The sequence below is a fragment of the Ambystoma mexicanum genome, chromosome 4q (genome assembly GCF_040938575.1).
Source record: "Ambystoma mexicanum isolate Mex_15411 chromosome 4q, UKY_AmexF1_1, whole genome shotgun sequence".
Lineage (NCBI taxonomy): Eukaryota > Metazoa > Chordata > Amphibia > Caudata > Ambystomatidae > Ambystoma > Ambystoma mexicanum.
The window spans coordinates 650,668,133-650,685,191 of record NC_090928.1 but is presented as its reverse complement, the minus strand read 5'-3'; the positions used below and the strand labels follow the sequence as shown (position 1 = coordinate 650,685,191).

At 48.4% G+C, this 17,059-nt stretch overlaps 1 protein-coding gene across 1 annotated transcript in view; it reads right to left on the bottom strand.

Annotated features, from left to right (window-relative positions):
* The window catches only part of CCT4 (chaperonin containing TCP1 subunit 4), a 472,029-nt gene that overhangs the window by 250,918 nt on the left and 204,052 nt on the right, over nt 1–17,059 (bottom strand). Inside the window, exon 8 of the mRNA XM_069608221.1 lies at nt 13,998–14,137. Coding sequence (XP_069464322.1) covers nt 13,998–14,137 — 140 coding nt within the window. The remainder of the gene's footprint in view (nt 1–13,997; nt 14,138–17,059) is intronic.

The window sequence follows — 17,059 nt, the reverse complement described above, 5'->3', positions numbered from 1 at the left end:
ATGGTCAGAGGGCACGACGTAGGCCCTGATTCTTCTGGAAACTTTAACCCCCTTGAGGGGCGCTGAAATTCACTGAAACGGATCCCCACTGACGTCAGATTGAGAGAAGAGCACCCAGGCTCTTTTGAAAAATACAATTTACAAACTTTGCAAGTCGAAAAAAAGTAGAAATCTGAAGATAGCTGCCAGAGGAGGGGCTTAAGGAGAGGGCCGTCATTGGATGGGGGCAGTATGACCCAGAGGACAGTGATTGGTTTAAAGGAGAAGAACAAGTTACTTCTTACCTGGTAACGTTCTTTCGACGGGATGTTCCTCCGACGTATTCCTTATCTTTGATAATATGTTTCCAGCTTGCTGGCCTCGGAAATTTTTTCTGTAGAGGGCGCTGCACGTCGACGTCCGCCGAGTCGATGTCCCTCGACAGCCACCGCATCAGCGCCAACGTCATCATGCCCATAAATAGCCACGCGCTGCGTCCTTTGCTCAGGTCCCTTTTGTAGCATAAGAAAAGTCATGCCTGAATTGGTTAATGACCTTGAAGGAGTGTAAGCTGCAACCACAAGGGAAGTATCACTGCGGGGATGGTTGGGAGGGGCGATAAGGAATATGTCGGGGGAACATCCCGTCGAAAGAACGTTACCAGGTAAGAAGTAACTTGTTCTTCGAAGGGATTGTGTCCTCCAACGTACCATAGCAGTGGCATGTAATTGGAGGTGGGTGTTATGCATCGACGGCGGACTTGGTCGGTTTGGCACCGTTGGCGTCACATCTCGTCAACATATCGCTTTAAACCCAAGTTGACGGATAGTTCTTCCAAAATGGCGCATCGAACTGAGAGTAACAGTCTAGTCCTGCAGAATGGCGGACAAGAGGCTCCTCCCTCTTTCCTGGAGACGGTACATCTGAAGCAGAAGTCAGGAGGAGGGTGCGTTGCTACTGCTTACTGTAGCTACGTTACGTGAGTAATCGAATAGTTCCGAACTTTCCTCCTGCTTCCCTACCTTTCCGCAACTCCTCTGCTTCTTACCTTTCAACTCCTTTATATTTCCAGGTATTCTTTTCCTCCGCGCCCACCGAGCGCAGAGTACACTCCCACGGCCCCAAGCTTATCGCAGGAACCCTTTCAAGCAGCGTTCCCCGTTGTTAAGGAAGATTCTTTCCAAGTAGGTCGCGTACCTCGTCAGATACTGGACTCCCATCAGGCTACTTTTTGCTGTTAGTAATTCTCGACCCTTTCAGGTTGTGTTCCTTTCTGCTAACGAGGATTCGTGGTATCAGACTACATTTCCCATAATCCCTTCTCCACAAGTCACGAAACTTGTCCTCGTCATCTTAGGTAAACTAAACTCCTCAATAGGTATTCTGAGTAAGACTTCCTACTCCCTTCTTTCTAACCTCTCTTTTTCCTTACTCTTTTACCCAAAGGAGTCAAGCGTGTTTCAAACAGCAGGACGTCCCATCCGTCTATTCTCCCGTTCTAACAGAAATACAGTCCGGAAAGGTATCCTCATTTCCTATATCCTTGGACATACCTTTCCGTCAAGAAGATCTTAGTAATTCTCTCCTTATATTATAGTTACCTCCACGTGAAGTAGAATACACCTGCTAGACATTGGGGATCAAACTACGCTCTCTAGCCACACACCCCAATTTCTATTGACCAGCGCTCTCAAGCAGCCCAGGGTTTTTTCCCTTTCGAGGGTTTCCCTGCTGTGGTCTCCAAGAGCTTTAATTACAAGCGCGAGGAGAGTGCGGCAGGTGAACTTTCATCACTTCCTGCAGCTCCGAAGACAAGGTAGGCTGTACTTTGATTGTGTTGCCCATCAGCCAACATCAAGAGTGAGAAATAGATCATTTGATTGGTATCCTATAAATTATTAACAGTGGGAGTGAGAATGTTATGTATCCCTTTAGGGATGGACCGAATGTAATACGGCCTTGCCAAATCTGGTCTCTTGAGCAGTGGAGGAATCCAGGTTGTAACATTTTGTGAATGTATGTGCGGACGACCATGCGGCAGCCGCACATATGTCCCGGACGGGTACCCCTCTTTGGAGAGCCGAAGAGGCTGCGATACCCCTGGTTGAATGAGCCCTGAGATTTTGGGGTGGCTCTTTCCCTGCCAGTCTAACATTCCAGGATGGCCAAAATAATCCACCAGGAGATGGTTTGTTTAGTTACGGGTAGTCCCAACTTGTGACCTGAGTAGCTTTCCTACGGGAAAGGGTCTATATAATGTACCGGTGATTCCCAGCCTGACGACGGGGAATATTCAAAGCATGTGAATCCATGAAAGATCCAATGCTGGAGAAGCCTACAAACAGTTGGTCTGCTTGCCTGATCCTAGCCATTCTGCTGATGTAAAAGCTGAGAGCTCGCCTTGGGTCCAGATTATGTAGCCTTTCCATAGATGGGGAGGAGGGTAGAACGAAGGTAAGGTAATTTTCTGAGTAATATGAAATTCAGAAACCACCTTTGGGAGGAAATTAGGCTTCAACTGTAGGACAACTTTGTCCTTGTGGAAGATTGTATGTGGGGGTTTACAGGAGAGAGCTTGTAGCTCGCTCATCCTCCTAGCAGATGTTAGTGCTACCAATAGGACAGTTTTAAGCGTGAGAAATCTCAGCGCGCAAGAGTGAAGTGGTTTGAACGGAGTGCCCATTAGGAAGTTTAGGATTAAATTTAAGTCCCATAAGGGAACCTGGAATGGTTTTGGAGGGTAAACATTAGTTAGTCCCTTGAGAAATTGTACCACTAGAGGAAGTTTGAAATACGATGGTTCCTCCGCAGTACGCTTGAAGATAGAAAGCGCTGCGAGATAGCCTTTTACAGTGCCAACTTGAAGGCCTGAGTTTGCCAAGTAGAGTAGAAACGATAACACCGTTGGTGTACCACATGAAAAAGGGTCGATATTCTCTTCCCTACACCAGCTGCAAAATGTGTTGCAACGGCAGCGGTATAAAGACTTTGTTGCCGGTCTTCTGGCCAAAAGCAACGCCTCCATGACGTCATCAGGGAGATCTCAATCCTTGTACCTCACCCTTTCAGAAGCCAAGCGTGAAGGTTGAGGGTTCTGGTGTCTGGATGGAGAACCTGACCTCCCTTCTGCGAGAGAAGATTCTCTTTGAGTGGAAGACGGATTGGAGGACAGATTGACAAATCTAGAAGGTCCGGGTACCACGTTCTCCTGGCCCAATCCGGGACAATTAGGAGCATGGTTTTCCGGAATCTTCTCAACCTCCTGATCATTTGAGGAATAACAGGGACTGGTGGGAACGCGTAAAGGAGTGGAAACTCCCAGTCCACTACGAACACATCTCCTAGAGCTCCTCTCGGGGGAAATTCCCTTGAACAGAACAGATCGCACTTCCTGTTGGTGCAAGTGGCGAAAAGATCCACCTGAGGGATTCCCCAAAGGGCGAAGATCTCCTGAAGGACTTCCTGAGCTAGCTCCCACTCGTGGGAGACTGTGCTCTGCCTGCTCAGAGCGTCCGCTGTCAAGTTCTTCTCTCCGGCTAGGTGGACTGCCGATAGAGAGATTCCTTCTTGGATTGCCCAAAACCAGAGCTACATCGCCACTCTGCACAGTGGTGGTGATCCTACGCCTCCTCTTTTGTTGAGGTAGTGCATGGCCACCGTGTTGTCCGTCATTATCAGGACATTTCTCCCCTGTACTGATGGCAGGAAAGCTTTCAGCGCTAGTCTGATCGCTCTCAGCTCTAATAGGTTGATGTGTAGTCTGGACTCCGATGGAGACCAACGACCGCTGATGGTCAAGTCGTTGGCATGGGCTCCCCACCCCGTGAGTGAGGCATCTGACTACTGTTATCTCCGGCCATGGTTGCCAAAACAGTTCTCCTTTCAAGATGTTCCCTGGGTATGCCCACCATTGAAGGTCGCGGGCTACCTTGACCGGAGGAGATCTGTCATTCTCCCTGAGAATTGCGACCACTGACTTCTCAGTGCCCACTGAATAGATCTCATTCTCAGGCGAGCCTCTGGCACAAGGAAGATGCAGGATGCCATGAGGCCTAGCAACCTCAAAAAGTCGAAGGCTGGGAGACGTTGGGCATTTTGAAACTTGGTGACCATCTGTAGAATATCTTGAGCCCTCACCTCTGGTGGCGAGGCTTTTCCCAGGGAAGTGTCCAGGACCGCTCCAATGAACTGGAGTCTCTGTGATGGTATCTGTGACTTCTTTAAATTGAGCGAGAAGCCCAGTCTGTGAAGGAAGTGGCAGACATAATCTAGCTGGGCCTGGGCCTGTTCCGAAGATACAGCCCTGATCAGCCAATCGTCCAGGTAGGGGTAGACGTGGATCCCTTCCCTCCTTAGACTCGCTGCCACTACCGACATCAGCTTGGTGAAGACCCTTGGGAAGGAGATCAGCCCAAATGGCAGAACTCGAAATTGATAATGAGAGTCGCCAATTGCGAACCTCAGGTATTTCCTGTGTTTGAGATGGATTGGCACATGGAAATAAGCATCCTGAAGGTCCAGAGATACCAGCCAGTCCTGGGCTGGAGGGCCTGAAGGATCTGAAAGAGTTACCATCTTGAACTTGTCCTTCCTGAGGAACTTGTTCAATTCTCGTAAGTCCAGGATGGGTCTCAGTCCTCCGTCCTTTGGTATGAGAAAGTAAGGGGGAGTACCAGCCCTTGTTCCTGTCCGCTACAGGTACCGGCTCTATGGCACCTTTCTCTAGCAGGTCTATAATTTCCTGCAAGGGGAGCGGATCTGGAACTTTTAGAGAGCTGTTCCCCGGTGGATGACTGAGGAATGTGTAGAAAGGGTAGGCAGTAACCTTGGTCAACTGTCTCCAATCCCCAAGCATCGGACGTTATAGCCTGCCATTCCGTCAGATGGTGAGTTAACCTGCCCCCTACAGGTGTATTGTGTGGGAAGGCCTCAGAGTAGTTTGGGGGCGGCTGATGCAGATGCCGAGGGTAAAGAGGCACCTGCTGCTGCCTTAGTACTTTTGACCCGTCCACCTCGGGTGGATCTCCTTTGGCCTCTTTGAGCCGTCTGTCCTCTGCCTTTCCCGAATGCGGAATAATAGCAAAGGGACTTTCCTCACCCAGAGGTTCCTGAGGGGCGAAAAGGAGTTTGGCGGATAGAAGCTCCTAAAGATTTTGCTGCTGCTTTAGAAGTCTGTAACTTTTCCAGACGGTCATCAGCCTTTTTCCCCGAATAGTGAAGAGCCGTCCAAGGGCATATTCAAAAGTCTGGCCTGTACATCAGGGGCAAAGCCCGACTTTTGAAACCACGCATGCCTGCGGATGGTTGTACTTGCCGCCATGGCCCTGCTGATACTGTCAGCGGAATCGATGCCAGTTTGAAGTGATTCGCACAAGGCATCTTTGCCATCTTTAATAATGTTAAGGAAGGCTTCCTTTTCCCCTCCTTCGGGTATGCAGTCAGCCGCTGATGAAGCACACTCCCATAGTGTGTGACTGAACCTGGCAAGCGTACAGGTGGCGTTGATGGACTTCAACGCCATACTACAGGCAGAGAAGACTTTCTTCGCCTTCGAGTCGTACCTCTTGTCATCTCTATCCTGTGGGACAGTAGGGTAAGCGGTCCTACTGCTAGATAAAGTTGCCGCTTGAACCACCAGGCTCTCTGGGGTCGGGTGTTTTGATAAGTATTCAGGGTCAGCAGCCGCTACCCTATACTTGGGTGACAATCTTTTATGGACCGCAGGGATAACTTCAGGAGTTTCCCAATTAGATGCAATTTTCCTTTGTAAGGCTGCATGGAAGGGGACCACCGGGTCCTCCTCTGGGCCTTTGTCTAATATATCTGTTAGGTCATCCTGTTGAAAAACAGGTGAAGGCGCAGACCAACCCATAATTCAATAATCCTTGCCATCAGGGTTCTATAGGGCGTTTCGGCATGTTCCCCTGGGTCTGGCTTAACAAATTCCACTTCTGGGGAAGTGTCCAGCCCACTTGCCTCATGTAGTGACTCCTGTAGGTCCTTCAGCCTTCTTTCCTCAGAGGTGAAACCCTCTGAAATAGGCAGTGTGGTCCTCTGTAACCCAAATGTTTCCTGGTCAGAATCTCCCCCCTCTTCATAAATTGAAGATAGTCCAGGGTACTCTGACCTCTGAAATGGTATAAAACCCATCTCTAAGGCAAAAGGAGCCAAACTCGTCGTTATTGGGCGAGAAAACGTCGATGCCGATGTAACAGGCTTCGAAGGCACCGAGAACAGCGTTGAAAAAACTGGAAGGGGCCTCGAAGAAATCGAGAGGATCGGGATCCTACTCGAGGGCATCGACGACGGTCTCGGCATCGTGTCGGAGGCCCTTGGAATCACTGTTGGCTGTGGAGTGGCCTTGGTCCTCTCCTTCATCGGCGTCGACGATGGCGTTGAGTCGATCGATGCATCCAGGAACCCTTCGACAATGGCGTCCATGGCGCCGATCCGTGCGTCAAAGGAATCTTCGGCGTCCAAGATGGTGCCTTCTTACGCGATGGCTTATGGCGCTCTCGGGTAGAATGTTTCGCCGGGTGCTGCAACTCGCGTTTTGATTTTTTGGGTTTTTCACCCGGGGTATCACCCTCAGCTGTCTTCGAGGGGGTCGAGGCCAGGTTCTCGAAGACGCTTAACATTTTGAATTCCTCCCACTCAGCTTGAGAACTGTGTTTAGTGGGACAGGAGACCCTTTCTGGGGACACAGAAGACGAGGAAGGGGACCATCAACGTCTCTTTTTTTGAGTGTCTTGATCTCAACGAATGGTGGGAGCTACTTCGAGATCTAGAGTGGGAATGTTTGACGGTGAGGAGACGAATGCCTCGACCCAGCCGACGAAACTTTCAAGGAGGTTTTGACTGACTTACCTCTCTCGAGCCTCCCCTTGCGCTCCTTCAAGGCTTTCGCTGTCATGGACATGCAGTCCTCACACTCCGAACAATGGTGCTCGGATCCCAAGCACCACAAGCAGATCCTGTGTGGATCCGTTATCTACATTTTTTTTTTACTGCAGTCTCGACATTTCTTGAAGCCGGATCGCGGCGTCGTCAGTTCCGATGAAGAAGCCATCGAGAACGATAAGGTATATTCGAGTAGATATAGTTATTTATCCTGACTGAACTGAGCAACGAAGTTCCGAGGCCCCACGAAGCGTGGAAAAACGGAACTGAGCAACAGATGCAGCGCGTGGCTATTTATGGGCACGATGACGTCGGCGCCGATGCGGTGGCCGTCGAGGGACATCGACTCGGACGTCGACGTGCAGCACCCGCTACAGAAAAAATATCCGAGGCAAGCAAGCTGGAAAAGTATTATCAAAGGTAAGGAATGCGTCGGAGGACACAATCCCTTTGAAATACAGTTTGTAAGTGAAAGTGAAACTTTCTTTTACCAAGGATTACCGGCCTGACAACAGGGAAAATTCATGAGCATGTGAATCCATGCCAGACCCCATGCTGAAGAAGACATGCATTACTTACCATAAAAGCATTTCTGATGGTTGCATCTGCTTAGGTTCACATGCTGTGCATAGTCCGACATCCAGTGGTAACCGCAGGGTATTTCATTTTGTCTTTCGAGAATCGAAAGGGGACGTTGACATGGGCGTGCCTGTAACACTATCCCTATCGTGACATGTAGTGTACCCAAGATCCCGCACGCGTCGAGGTCCCTCCGATTGAATTTTTTCTGCCAAGAGGGAGCCCTATCACTATCGTGAGCGAGTACAGAAAGGAGAGAGAAAGTAGTAAGACGTCTATGTTCCTTCCATCCGTGCGGGGTGGGCGCATGTGAATCTAAGCAGATACAGCCATCAGAAATGCTTTTACAGTAAGTAATGCATATCTTCTGATGTTTGTCAATCTGCTTAGAATCGCATGCTGTGCATAGACCAGCAAACAGTACCAGGAGTTGGAGGTGGGTTGTGAGAAGGAACAGTAGTGAAAAGATGTCCTAGTACTGCCACCTGAGAATCAGACCTAGAATGAGTGTCTAGGCAATAGTGTTTTGTAAAGCTGTGTACAGAACTCCAGGTTGACGCTTTGCAAATGGACTCTAGGGGAACATTTGCAATGAATGCTATGGAGGCCCCAGTGCCTCTAGTGGAATGTGTTCTAGGCTTGAAGGGCAGTTCTCTCTTACCAAGAAAGTAGCAGAGTATAATGCAATTGACAATCCATCTAGAAATAGTGGATTTGGAGATAGCCTCTCCTTTTGCTGTGGCACCACACATGAAAAAACACCGATTAGTCTTCCTTAGTGGACGAGTTCTTTCCATATAGAACATGACAGCTCTGCGGACATCCAGTGTGTGCAGGGTTCTTTCGCCCAGATTTGAGGGATTTTGAAAGATCGTTGGTAGCTCTGACTGGTTCACATGGAACTTGGAAATTAATTTAGGCGCAAATCTAGGGTGAGTGCGCAAAACCACCTTGTCTTTGTGAACTGTTACAAAGGGATCTAGAATAGAGAGTGCCTGCAGTTCACTTACCTCCTAATGGAGGGGATTGCTATTAAAAAAGCAGTCTTGAGGGTTAGGTTCTCAAGACTTGCTTTGTGCATGGGCTCAAAAGGAGCTCCCATAAGCCTAGTTAACACCACATTTAGTTCCCATCCGGGAGCCGGGTTAGAAATGGGAGGGTGAATTCTTTTTACCCCTTCCACTAAAGCCTTAATCACCGGTATCTTCCACCACGACAGCTTCTGTTGTGATGTTGTATACACTGAAAGTGCCGCTAGGTGCACCTTTATTGAGTTGAAGACTAGGCCTGAATCAAGTGAGTTAGGTATAGGACATGTGAGTGGGAGAGCAGTCATTGGGTTGATGCTCTGAGTTGCACCAGATGAAACAGTTTCCATTTACTAGAATAGCAATATCTAGTGTTCGGTTTCGTTGCCTCCCTGAGGATGTCCATACATCTTTTGAGGGAGTTGCAGGTGTCCAAATTCTATGACCTCAGGAGCCAGGCCGCTAAGATCAATGTCTGCGGGCATGGGTGAAGCAGCTCCCCTTTTTCTTGCGACATGTTGTACGGGCATTGCAGTTTGACTGGAGGAGATAGGGACATCTCCATCAGGTGAGCAAACCAGGGTTGCTGCACTTTTTCTTCAATACAAAGGTACTGTAAAAGTCTGAGAGAACTTACCTCTTGATGAAGAGTTGCTTGCATCTTCTACTAGTTACTTAACAGCTTGTGGCCCTACAATGATTGTTCTTTTCTTCAAAGACTTCTAAAACATTATGCAAAGACTTCTAAAACATTATGCAAAGACTTTTCTTACTTACCTGCAAAGAAGTGCTTCATCTCCTATAGACTTTTGGCCATTGACTTTGGCTTAGCCTGTTCCACTGATTGACTCTTATTGGGGATCCGAAAGTAATTGCCTGCTTAAGAATATTTATGGTCTTTTGTATGTTCTAAAAACCTTTTTCTTTGACTTACTCTTAAGTGATTCTAAATGCAACAGTGATATATTAATGTCCCCAGCACCCTAGCTATTGAGATCACCTGAGGGTGTAGGTTTTGTCTGTGGGCCATCCCAAAAGGGTACTTACTAATTTAGAGATATTAAGAGTGTGCGTTGTGAAGTTTGACTGTTACGGTTATATTGCTCTCTTCTGAAGAAGGCTTATTCTAACTGAGTGATACATTGTTTATTCAAGAAACATTGTGTGCAAGTGTTTATTTGAATACTTGTCACTGTGCATCTGTGTAACTCCCCTATAGCTCACTTTGACCCCTCTTGAGATAAGCCTGGCTGCTCAATGACACTACCAACCTGTGTAGTACAGACTAATACCAAAGGTTGAGTTCCTATTGCCAGGTGGTCATGGTTGTTGTAGTGCACCCAAAGGGTACTGCATACAATCTTGCCGAACAGCCTTCACGCACAATATTGGCGCACAAGGTTCACCGACCCCTGTATCCTGTCAGTAGTGTCCACAGGCTACCGCCTACCGGTTCCTCCATTCCCGCTCTCCTCCACACACAGATTGTGACAGCAACTGTTGCCGGAAATTCAATCGCTCAGAGTCAGGCAGTGGAAGAAGTCCCAGCCTCCCAGCGGGGTATGGGCTTCAACTCCAGGATTTTCACCATACCTAAGAACCAGGCAGGCTTCAATCGTTCCCTCCCGCTTCAAAAGTTCAAGATGGTTACCCCAGTGCTGATTGCGGAGACTGGATGTGCTCCCTGGATCTGAAGGACGCATACCTACACGTCCCGATGTGGCAGCCTCATCTGTTTTTCTTTAGGTTCAGGATCATGGGCTTTCATTTCCAATACAATGTTCTACCCTTTGACCTCAATTGAGCACCCAGGCTCTTTATCATCCTCATGAATGCAGTAGCAGCCTTTCTTAGGGCCCAGGGTCACCATGTATCCATACCTAGACGACTGGCTCGTCAGGGCGAGCTCCCCTGAGGCGGTCCATCACATCACCTCCACCCTCATGAATACGCTACACGAATTGGGATTTACCATCAATCTAAAGAAGTCACATCTGGAACTTACGCAGAATCGAACGTTCCTGGGCCTCATCTGGTATACGAGCTCCAAGAGCGTTATTATCTCAGAGGACAAGGTCACAGACAACAAGAGCGCCACGGGTCATTTTCTCAGCATAGCGGTGACCTCAGCAAGGTGGTACCAACACCTCTTGGGTAGCATGACGGCATGTCTACTGGCAGTGCCATGCACAAGGTTCAAAATGAGACCATTGTAATTGCATTTCGCAGCCTCATGGAGTCAGGAGCGGGAGTTCCCAGGTGGATCTCTTCAGCATTCCTCCCTTTCTCCACCAGGACCTTGTCTGGTGGAGCATGGACTGCAACTTGAGTATAGGCAGACCATTCAGGCAACCAGCACTGCAGGCTACCATCACCACAGACTCTTCCTTGGAGGGCTGGGGAGCCACCCGGAAAACCACAGCATCCATGGAGTTTGGTCTCCTCAGGAACAGGAGGCCCATTTCAATTGGATAGAGGTTAAGGCGATCTGGTTGGCTCTCGAGGCCTTCCTTCCGTTGATCAGTGGAAAGATGATCCTCAAACTGACAATTCCAACAGCATGTATTACATCAACAAGCAGGGTGGCACCAGATGTCCTCCCCTATACACCTTGGCAGCGAGCATTTGGGAGGGGGCTCGCGAGAACAACATGCACTGGAGGGCAATCCATCTCCCAGGGGAGTCTAACCTGGAGGCGTACAGACTCAGCAGACTGGGTGCAGCCAACTACGAACGGCAGTTGAACGACAAGTTCTTCAGGGGATCTTCAACAGATGGGTCATCCTCAGGTGGATCTCTGCCACCTGGTCCAACAGGAGGTGCCCCCAGTTTGCGTCCTGGCAGGGACAGGGCTGGGGCTCCCTGGGCGATGCAATGGGACAACATGAACACGTATGCCTTCCCTCTCAATCCCCTGATCCACAGGGTCATCTGTAAGATCAGGGAGGCCCGGCACCTCTGTCTCATCCTGATGGCTCTGGGGTGGCCCGCAAGGCCATGGTTCACGGAACTACTCAGCCTGTCGAACAGGCCCCGGCCCACCTTCCACTGGGCCCAGCTCACCTACTCTCACAGCAGGGAGGCACGGTCATCCACCACGCGCCCCAGAGGTTTACCCTCGCAGTGTGGTTCCTGAAAAGGTCACATTAAAGCATCTGCGCCTGTCACAGGCTAACAGACATCGTACAGGGCACTACAAGCGATGCTAGTAGGAGCCAGTACAGGAGCAAGTGGGCTAGGTTTTGTCACTGCGCAGTATCAAAGGAATTCAATCCTTTGACTTGCATGTTGGACGACCTGCTATCCTCCTCAGCACACCCCGCACACTCTGGGTGCAAGTAGACACATATCGCACCTATCTGACGGCCTTCGGAACCTATAGGAAATCTGGAGGCGGCATTTTCGTCCTCCAACCCGATAGTTAAAAGACATCAGGCTGGTCACCATTAAGACAGCCCTCTTGGTGGGTCTTACGTCTGCATGGTCAGTGAAATCCAGGCACTGGTGGCGAGCCCTATACTACCTTTCATAAGGTCCTTAAAACTCACCCTGGATTCTTACTCAAGGTAGTCTCCTTATTTCACCTCAATGAGGAGATCGTTCTATCTACTTTCTTTGCGGACCTAAAGGACGAAGCACAGAGGGTACTGCACTGTCTGGATGTCAGGCATGCTCTAGAAATTCGGCCTGGACAGGACCAAGAACTTCCGCATATAAGAAGCGCTCTTTGTCACCTTCGGTTTGTCAAGGCCAGGCTATCAAGCTTCCAAGGCCTCCATAGCAAGATGGATGGTTGCAGCCATCATGTAGACTTTTGAGGGGGCAGCACAAAGCACGCCCAGGAAATATGCTTACGCACGCTATCAGAGCCAAGGTCACGGCTGTGGCTTTCCAGAGGCACGTTCCATGGCAGGTCATCAGGCAGGCGGCTACGCCTTCAGCCTTCTGCTGTCACTACTGCTTGGATGTCCACTCCAGGTCGGACGCAGCATTTGGTCAGGCAATTTTAAGGAACTTGTTTTCTTAGGAGGGTCAACCTCTCCACCCTGGGGCTATAGTCAGTTGTAATCGCCCATACAGTATGGGGGAAGGGGACATGATGTAGGAGTAAGTTACTCACCCTAGTGACTAACGTACTCCTAGTCCCCTTTCCTCCATACGTCCCACCATCCTCCCCCTTAATAGAACTGGTGTCATTAGGCAATGATAATATTGTCGACATGTCAAAGGGGACTGAAGTGGCGATGGTGGTCGGAGTCAGGGGAGAACATGCTCCCAGGGCAGCACCCCCACGTGCCTCTAAATGTAAAAGGCAAAGAAGATTTTTTTTTTGGTGAAAAAAGGTTCCGTCTCCCATCCCCAACGAGGGATGCCCATACAGTATGGAGGAAAGCGGACTATGAACTAGGAGTACATTAGTCACTAGGGTGAGTAATTTATAATTTAAACACCTAGGTCCAATGCCCCTAGAATAACAACCTGAATCAGAGTTATAGGTTTTTACTGTTCCTAGAATAAGTGTTCCACTATTCTGACAAGTATATTAGCAAGTTGGTTTACTATGCAATGTCCTTGTCGAGTTCACAATAACGGACAGGGTCTACTAGCCTTGTAATACTGAAAGTAATCAGAAAGTTATTGGTTTTAGTCCCCACGAATAGGTGTGACCTATACTAAATGTGTTTGATAAGGTCAGACTTCCCTAAAACTACTGTTCGGTGTTCCAAATAAGGTTATATGCTGTGGTCTGAACCTTCAAGCATAGTGCGTTTTTATAATTGTGGTTGTATATAATGTGATCGTACTTATTTCCTCCTCAAGATTCATCTGGGCCTACTTGTATTTAAATAAACATTTATTTTTACAATACATAGTGTTTCTTTGGACCATTTGAATTACAATGTCTTTGTACTGATTCTACAGCCCCATCACCCTACTAAAATAAGCCTGGCTTCTCCGTCTACGCTACCCTGAACTCAGGTCGTACAGCCTTATACTAAGGGTGGAGTCTTGTACTGCCTCAGTTGAAAGGTTTTACTAAGGCCTTAGTTGGACTTCGGAAAAACGGTGCCAACAACTATCACTCATATCTTTGTCATTTACCTACATTGTGTGAGGTTGTATGATTTTGTCTTACTGACTTTTCTCAATCTTCCCCTTTGCCGCTTTCCTAGCCCGAGTTTTCTTTTCACCCCACAAAATTGTGGACTCACAATTTGCCTCTGCATAGACCAAGATCATTGCTTTAAGACGCTATTTTGGCGATGTGCACAACGTAAAAGAACATAACATATGCATTCCAAAAATGTATATTACAGTCTGAATGTTATATTCTGAGGCAGTGCCTGGGGAAATTAGACTCCAGTTGTTATATTATTCCACAAAAAACTTGTAGCAAATTACAGCAAATTTCACACGTCTTGCCTTAACGTAGGAAGTAACGATTACTGCATATGCATATATGAAAATGGGGGCATACATGGAGAAAAACATTTGCTACTTTTGACTGACCTCAAAATAGACTTCTGTATAAGTAGCACATTACATCCAGCCTTTTTAATTTGTTTAATCAAGTTCAGAATGTAGACTCTCTCTTCACGCAGCACTCTATCCATTTGAGCATAGTCCGAGACAACAATCTGATTCTCCATCTGTTTGTGAGGGAAACCATTGCATTAGTATATTGTAAGAATAGGTTTTAAAAACGGGCAATCTAGCAGATTCCAAACACTAAAAAACAACCTCTCCAGAAACCATCCAAGTTCCACTATCCAATGGCAGTCAACCGGGGGTGTTTTTTTGGGGGATAAAAATACTGATCCGGCTAACCCTGCTCTAGTACAGTAAACATTGCAAACGTGGCACCTCCAGTGTGTTGGACACTATTCCAACCATTTCAGTGACAATGTAATAGGAGAAAGTAAAGTATTCAAATTAATATACTTCACTGTAACTTCTAGTTCTTCACTAGGGATATCTTCATAATGATCATTCAGGTTCAGTGAATTAGGCAACTAGAATAAGCATTAGTTTTGGCAAGGGTGGAGTTAATCGCGACGGGACTCCCTTTCTCCTGCGCACCCCTTTTCTTGTTTCCGAATCTGACCAGCAGCCTGGATCCTGGTTTGTCGAGGAACCAACTCTGGGGTTCCCATTTATTTGTAAGAATTGTGGGGATGACAAACTCTGGATCAGTTGGGCGCCGGTAGGGTACGGTGGTCCAATGGTCGCTGTTGAGCGATGTGATCAATTATATGGTCCAGTCAGGTCATACTCATTAATTTTTTTATTTTTGGTTAGTTCGCACCAAAGAAAACATCATTGTAGAAATGAAAGACAAGTTTTTTACATGGTAACTCGCTAAACAGCCGACGCGCGTTTCAACCCAAGTCTTTTTCATGGCTGTGATTTGGTGATGTTGTGATGTGCACTGTGAAGTGACATAGTGATACCCATTTTTATAACATATATATTCCATTCAATATGCATGTATTAAATAGTTTCAGCAATAAGGAATGGAAGCACATTGTGGCAACAGATTGGTAATTAGCAAAACCAGTGATCGTGAGTGGTGGTGACGGGGTGAATAACAGGGCAGAGCATATAACAATTGATAGTTACATTTAGGCGTGACGAGATGTATAGTTACAGTTAAAGTAAAATTGAGACAGTAAGAGACAATGTACCAAGGGAGACAAAGGAAAAGGAGAATCAATTAGTTGAGTAAGGGCCAAAAGAATTTGGTATGACAGCCTGTTGAAGGAATGTGGAAAAAGCGCAGTCTTACCCAATTGAGTTAAGGGGTGGACTTCAAAATGCTGTAAACTGGTCCTCCCAGATAAGGGCACCAGAGGGGCTGGATAGCCGATCTGAAAAGTAGATAGATAGGGTTCTCAGTAGGGATGGGACCCATGGACGAGTGGCTGATGTTAAATAGATATCAAGCGGGAGAGGTAAGGGTGCTAGGTTGTAGCAATTGGGCAGGAGGCTGGGGAGGGACGTCTATGAGGGGGTGTCTGACGGGAGGCTTACCGTTGGCCGGGTCCGGCGAGTTCGCTGCGTGCAAGCGTTCTCGGAAAACCGCGTGCTGTGGATCAGCCCTACTTACGGGAATTTATAAGAGCATGGCGCGGATTGATTGGTTCATCGAGCGGTGTTATTGGTCTGAGAAGGCCGTCCTACGGGTTGGGAACCTGTCATGGTTTGCGTCACAGGGGTGAAGGAACAAGTTACTTACCTGTAACTGTTGTTCTCCAGCATGGGTCTGGCATGGATTCGCATGCTCATGAATATTCCCCGTCGTCAGGCTGGGAATCCTCGGTAAAGAAAAAACCAGTATCAGTTTCGTTTCTGATCTGTCTTTCGTAGTAATAACCAATCACTGGTCTCTGCGTCATACTGACCACAGCCAATGACTGCCCTCTACCTAAGCACTGCCTCTGGCAGCCATCTTCAGATTTGGAAGCACGTGAAGTGGCAGTATGACCAAGTGAAGAGCCGCAGAGGGGTAGGCGGGAGGGTTCGCATGTGAATCCATGCCAGACCCATGCTGGAGAACAACAGTTACAGGTAAGTAACTTGTTCCTTCTCCAGCATGGGGTCTGGCATGGATTCACATGCTCATGAATAAAGAATACATAGCAGTACACACATGCACAACCACGGGAGGTGGCAAAGGCTCAACATTAAGCATTACATCAAACTCAACATCAAGCAATCTTACCTCCTCACCAGGCTCACCTCAGGCGAAGAGGTTGCGCAGCACTGCTTGGCCGACCCTGGACTCCTCCCTGGAATCCCGATCGACGCAGTAGAATTTCGTGAAGGTGTGCGTCGACCTCCACGTAGCAGCCCTGCATATGTCCAGCAGGGGCACACCAGAAAGGAACGCCGTGGTAGCTGCGATCGCTCTGGTGGAATGGGCTCTCGGACGGCCAGGCAGCAGTCGGTTTGCCAACCGATGAAAGTACATGATACAGCCGGAGAGCCATCTGGAAATGGAAGCCTTCGAGAGAGCCTTCCCCTGATTGACAGGTCCAAAGTTCACAAAGAGTTGTGACGTCTTCCGAAAACACTTTGTGCGGTCCACGTAGAACTTCAGCGCTCTAGCCACATCCAGCAAGTGCAAAGTCCTCTCAGCCGGCGACGAAGGCGACGGGAAGAACACAGGCAACACCAAGGGTTCGTTGAGATTGAAGTCCGACGGTACCTTGGGCATGAAGGAGGGGTGCGTCCTGAGCACTACCCTCGCGTCGTGAAAAGTCAAGTACGGGGCCTTGCAGGAAAGGGCCTGATCTCTCCCACCCGTCGTGCGGAGGTGATGGCCACAAGAAACGCTGTTTTCCACGACAAACTTCAACGGGGCCGAGTGCAGAGGCTCGAACTGAGGTCCCATGAGCTTGGTCAACTCCACGTTGAGCTCCCACGCCGGGGCCGGCGCCTTCACCGGCGGGAACAATCTGAACAGTCCCTTCATGAACTCTTTCACCAGACGATGAGACCACAGGGACGTCCGGCCCGTGGTTCTGGTGTATCGGGAGATCGCAGCAAGATGAATCTTGATGGACGCGTGT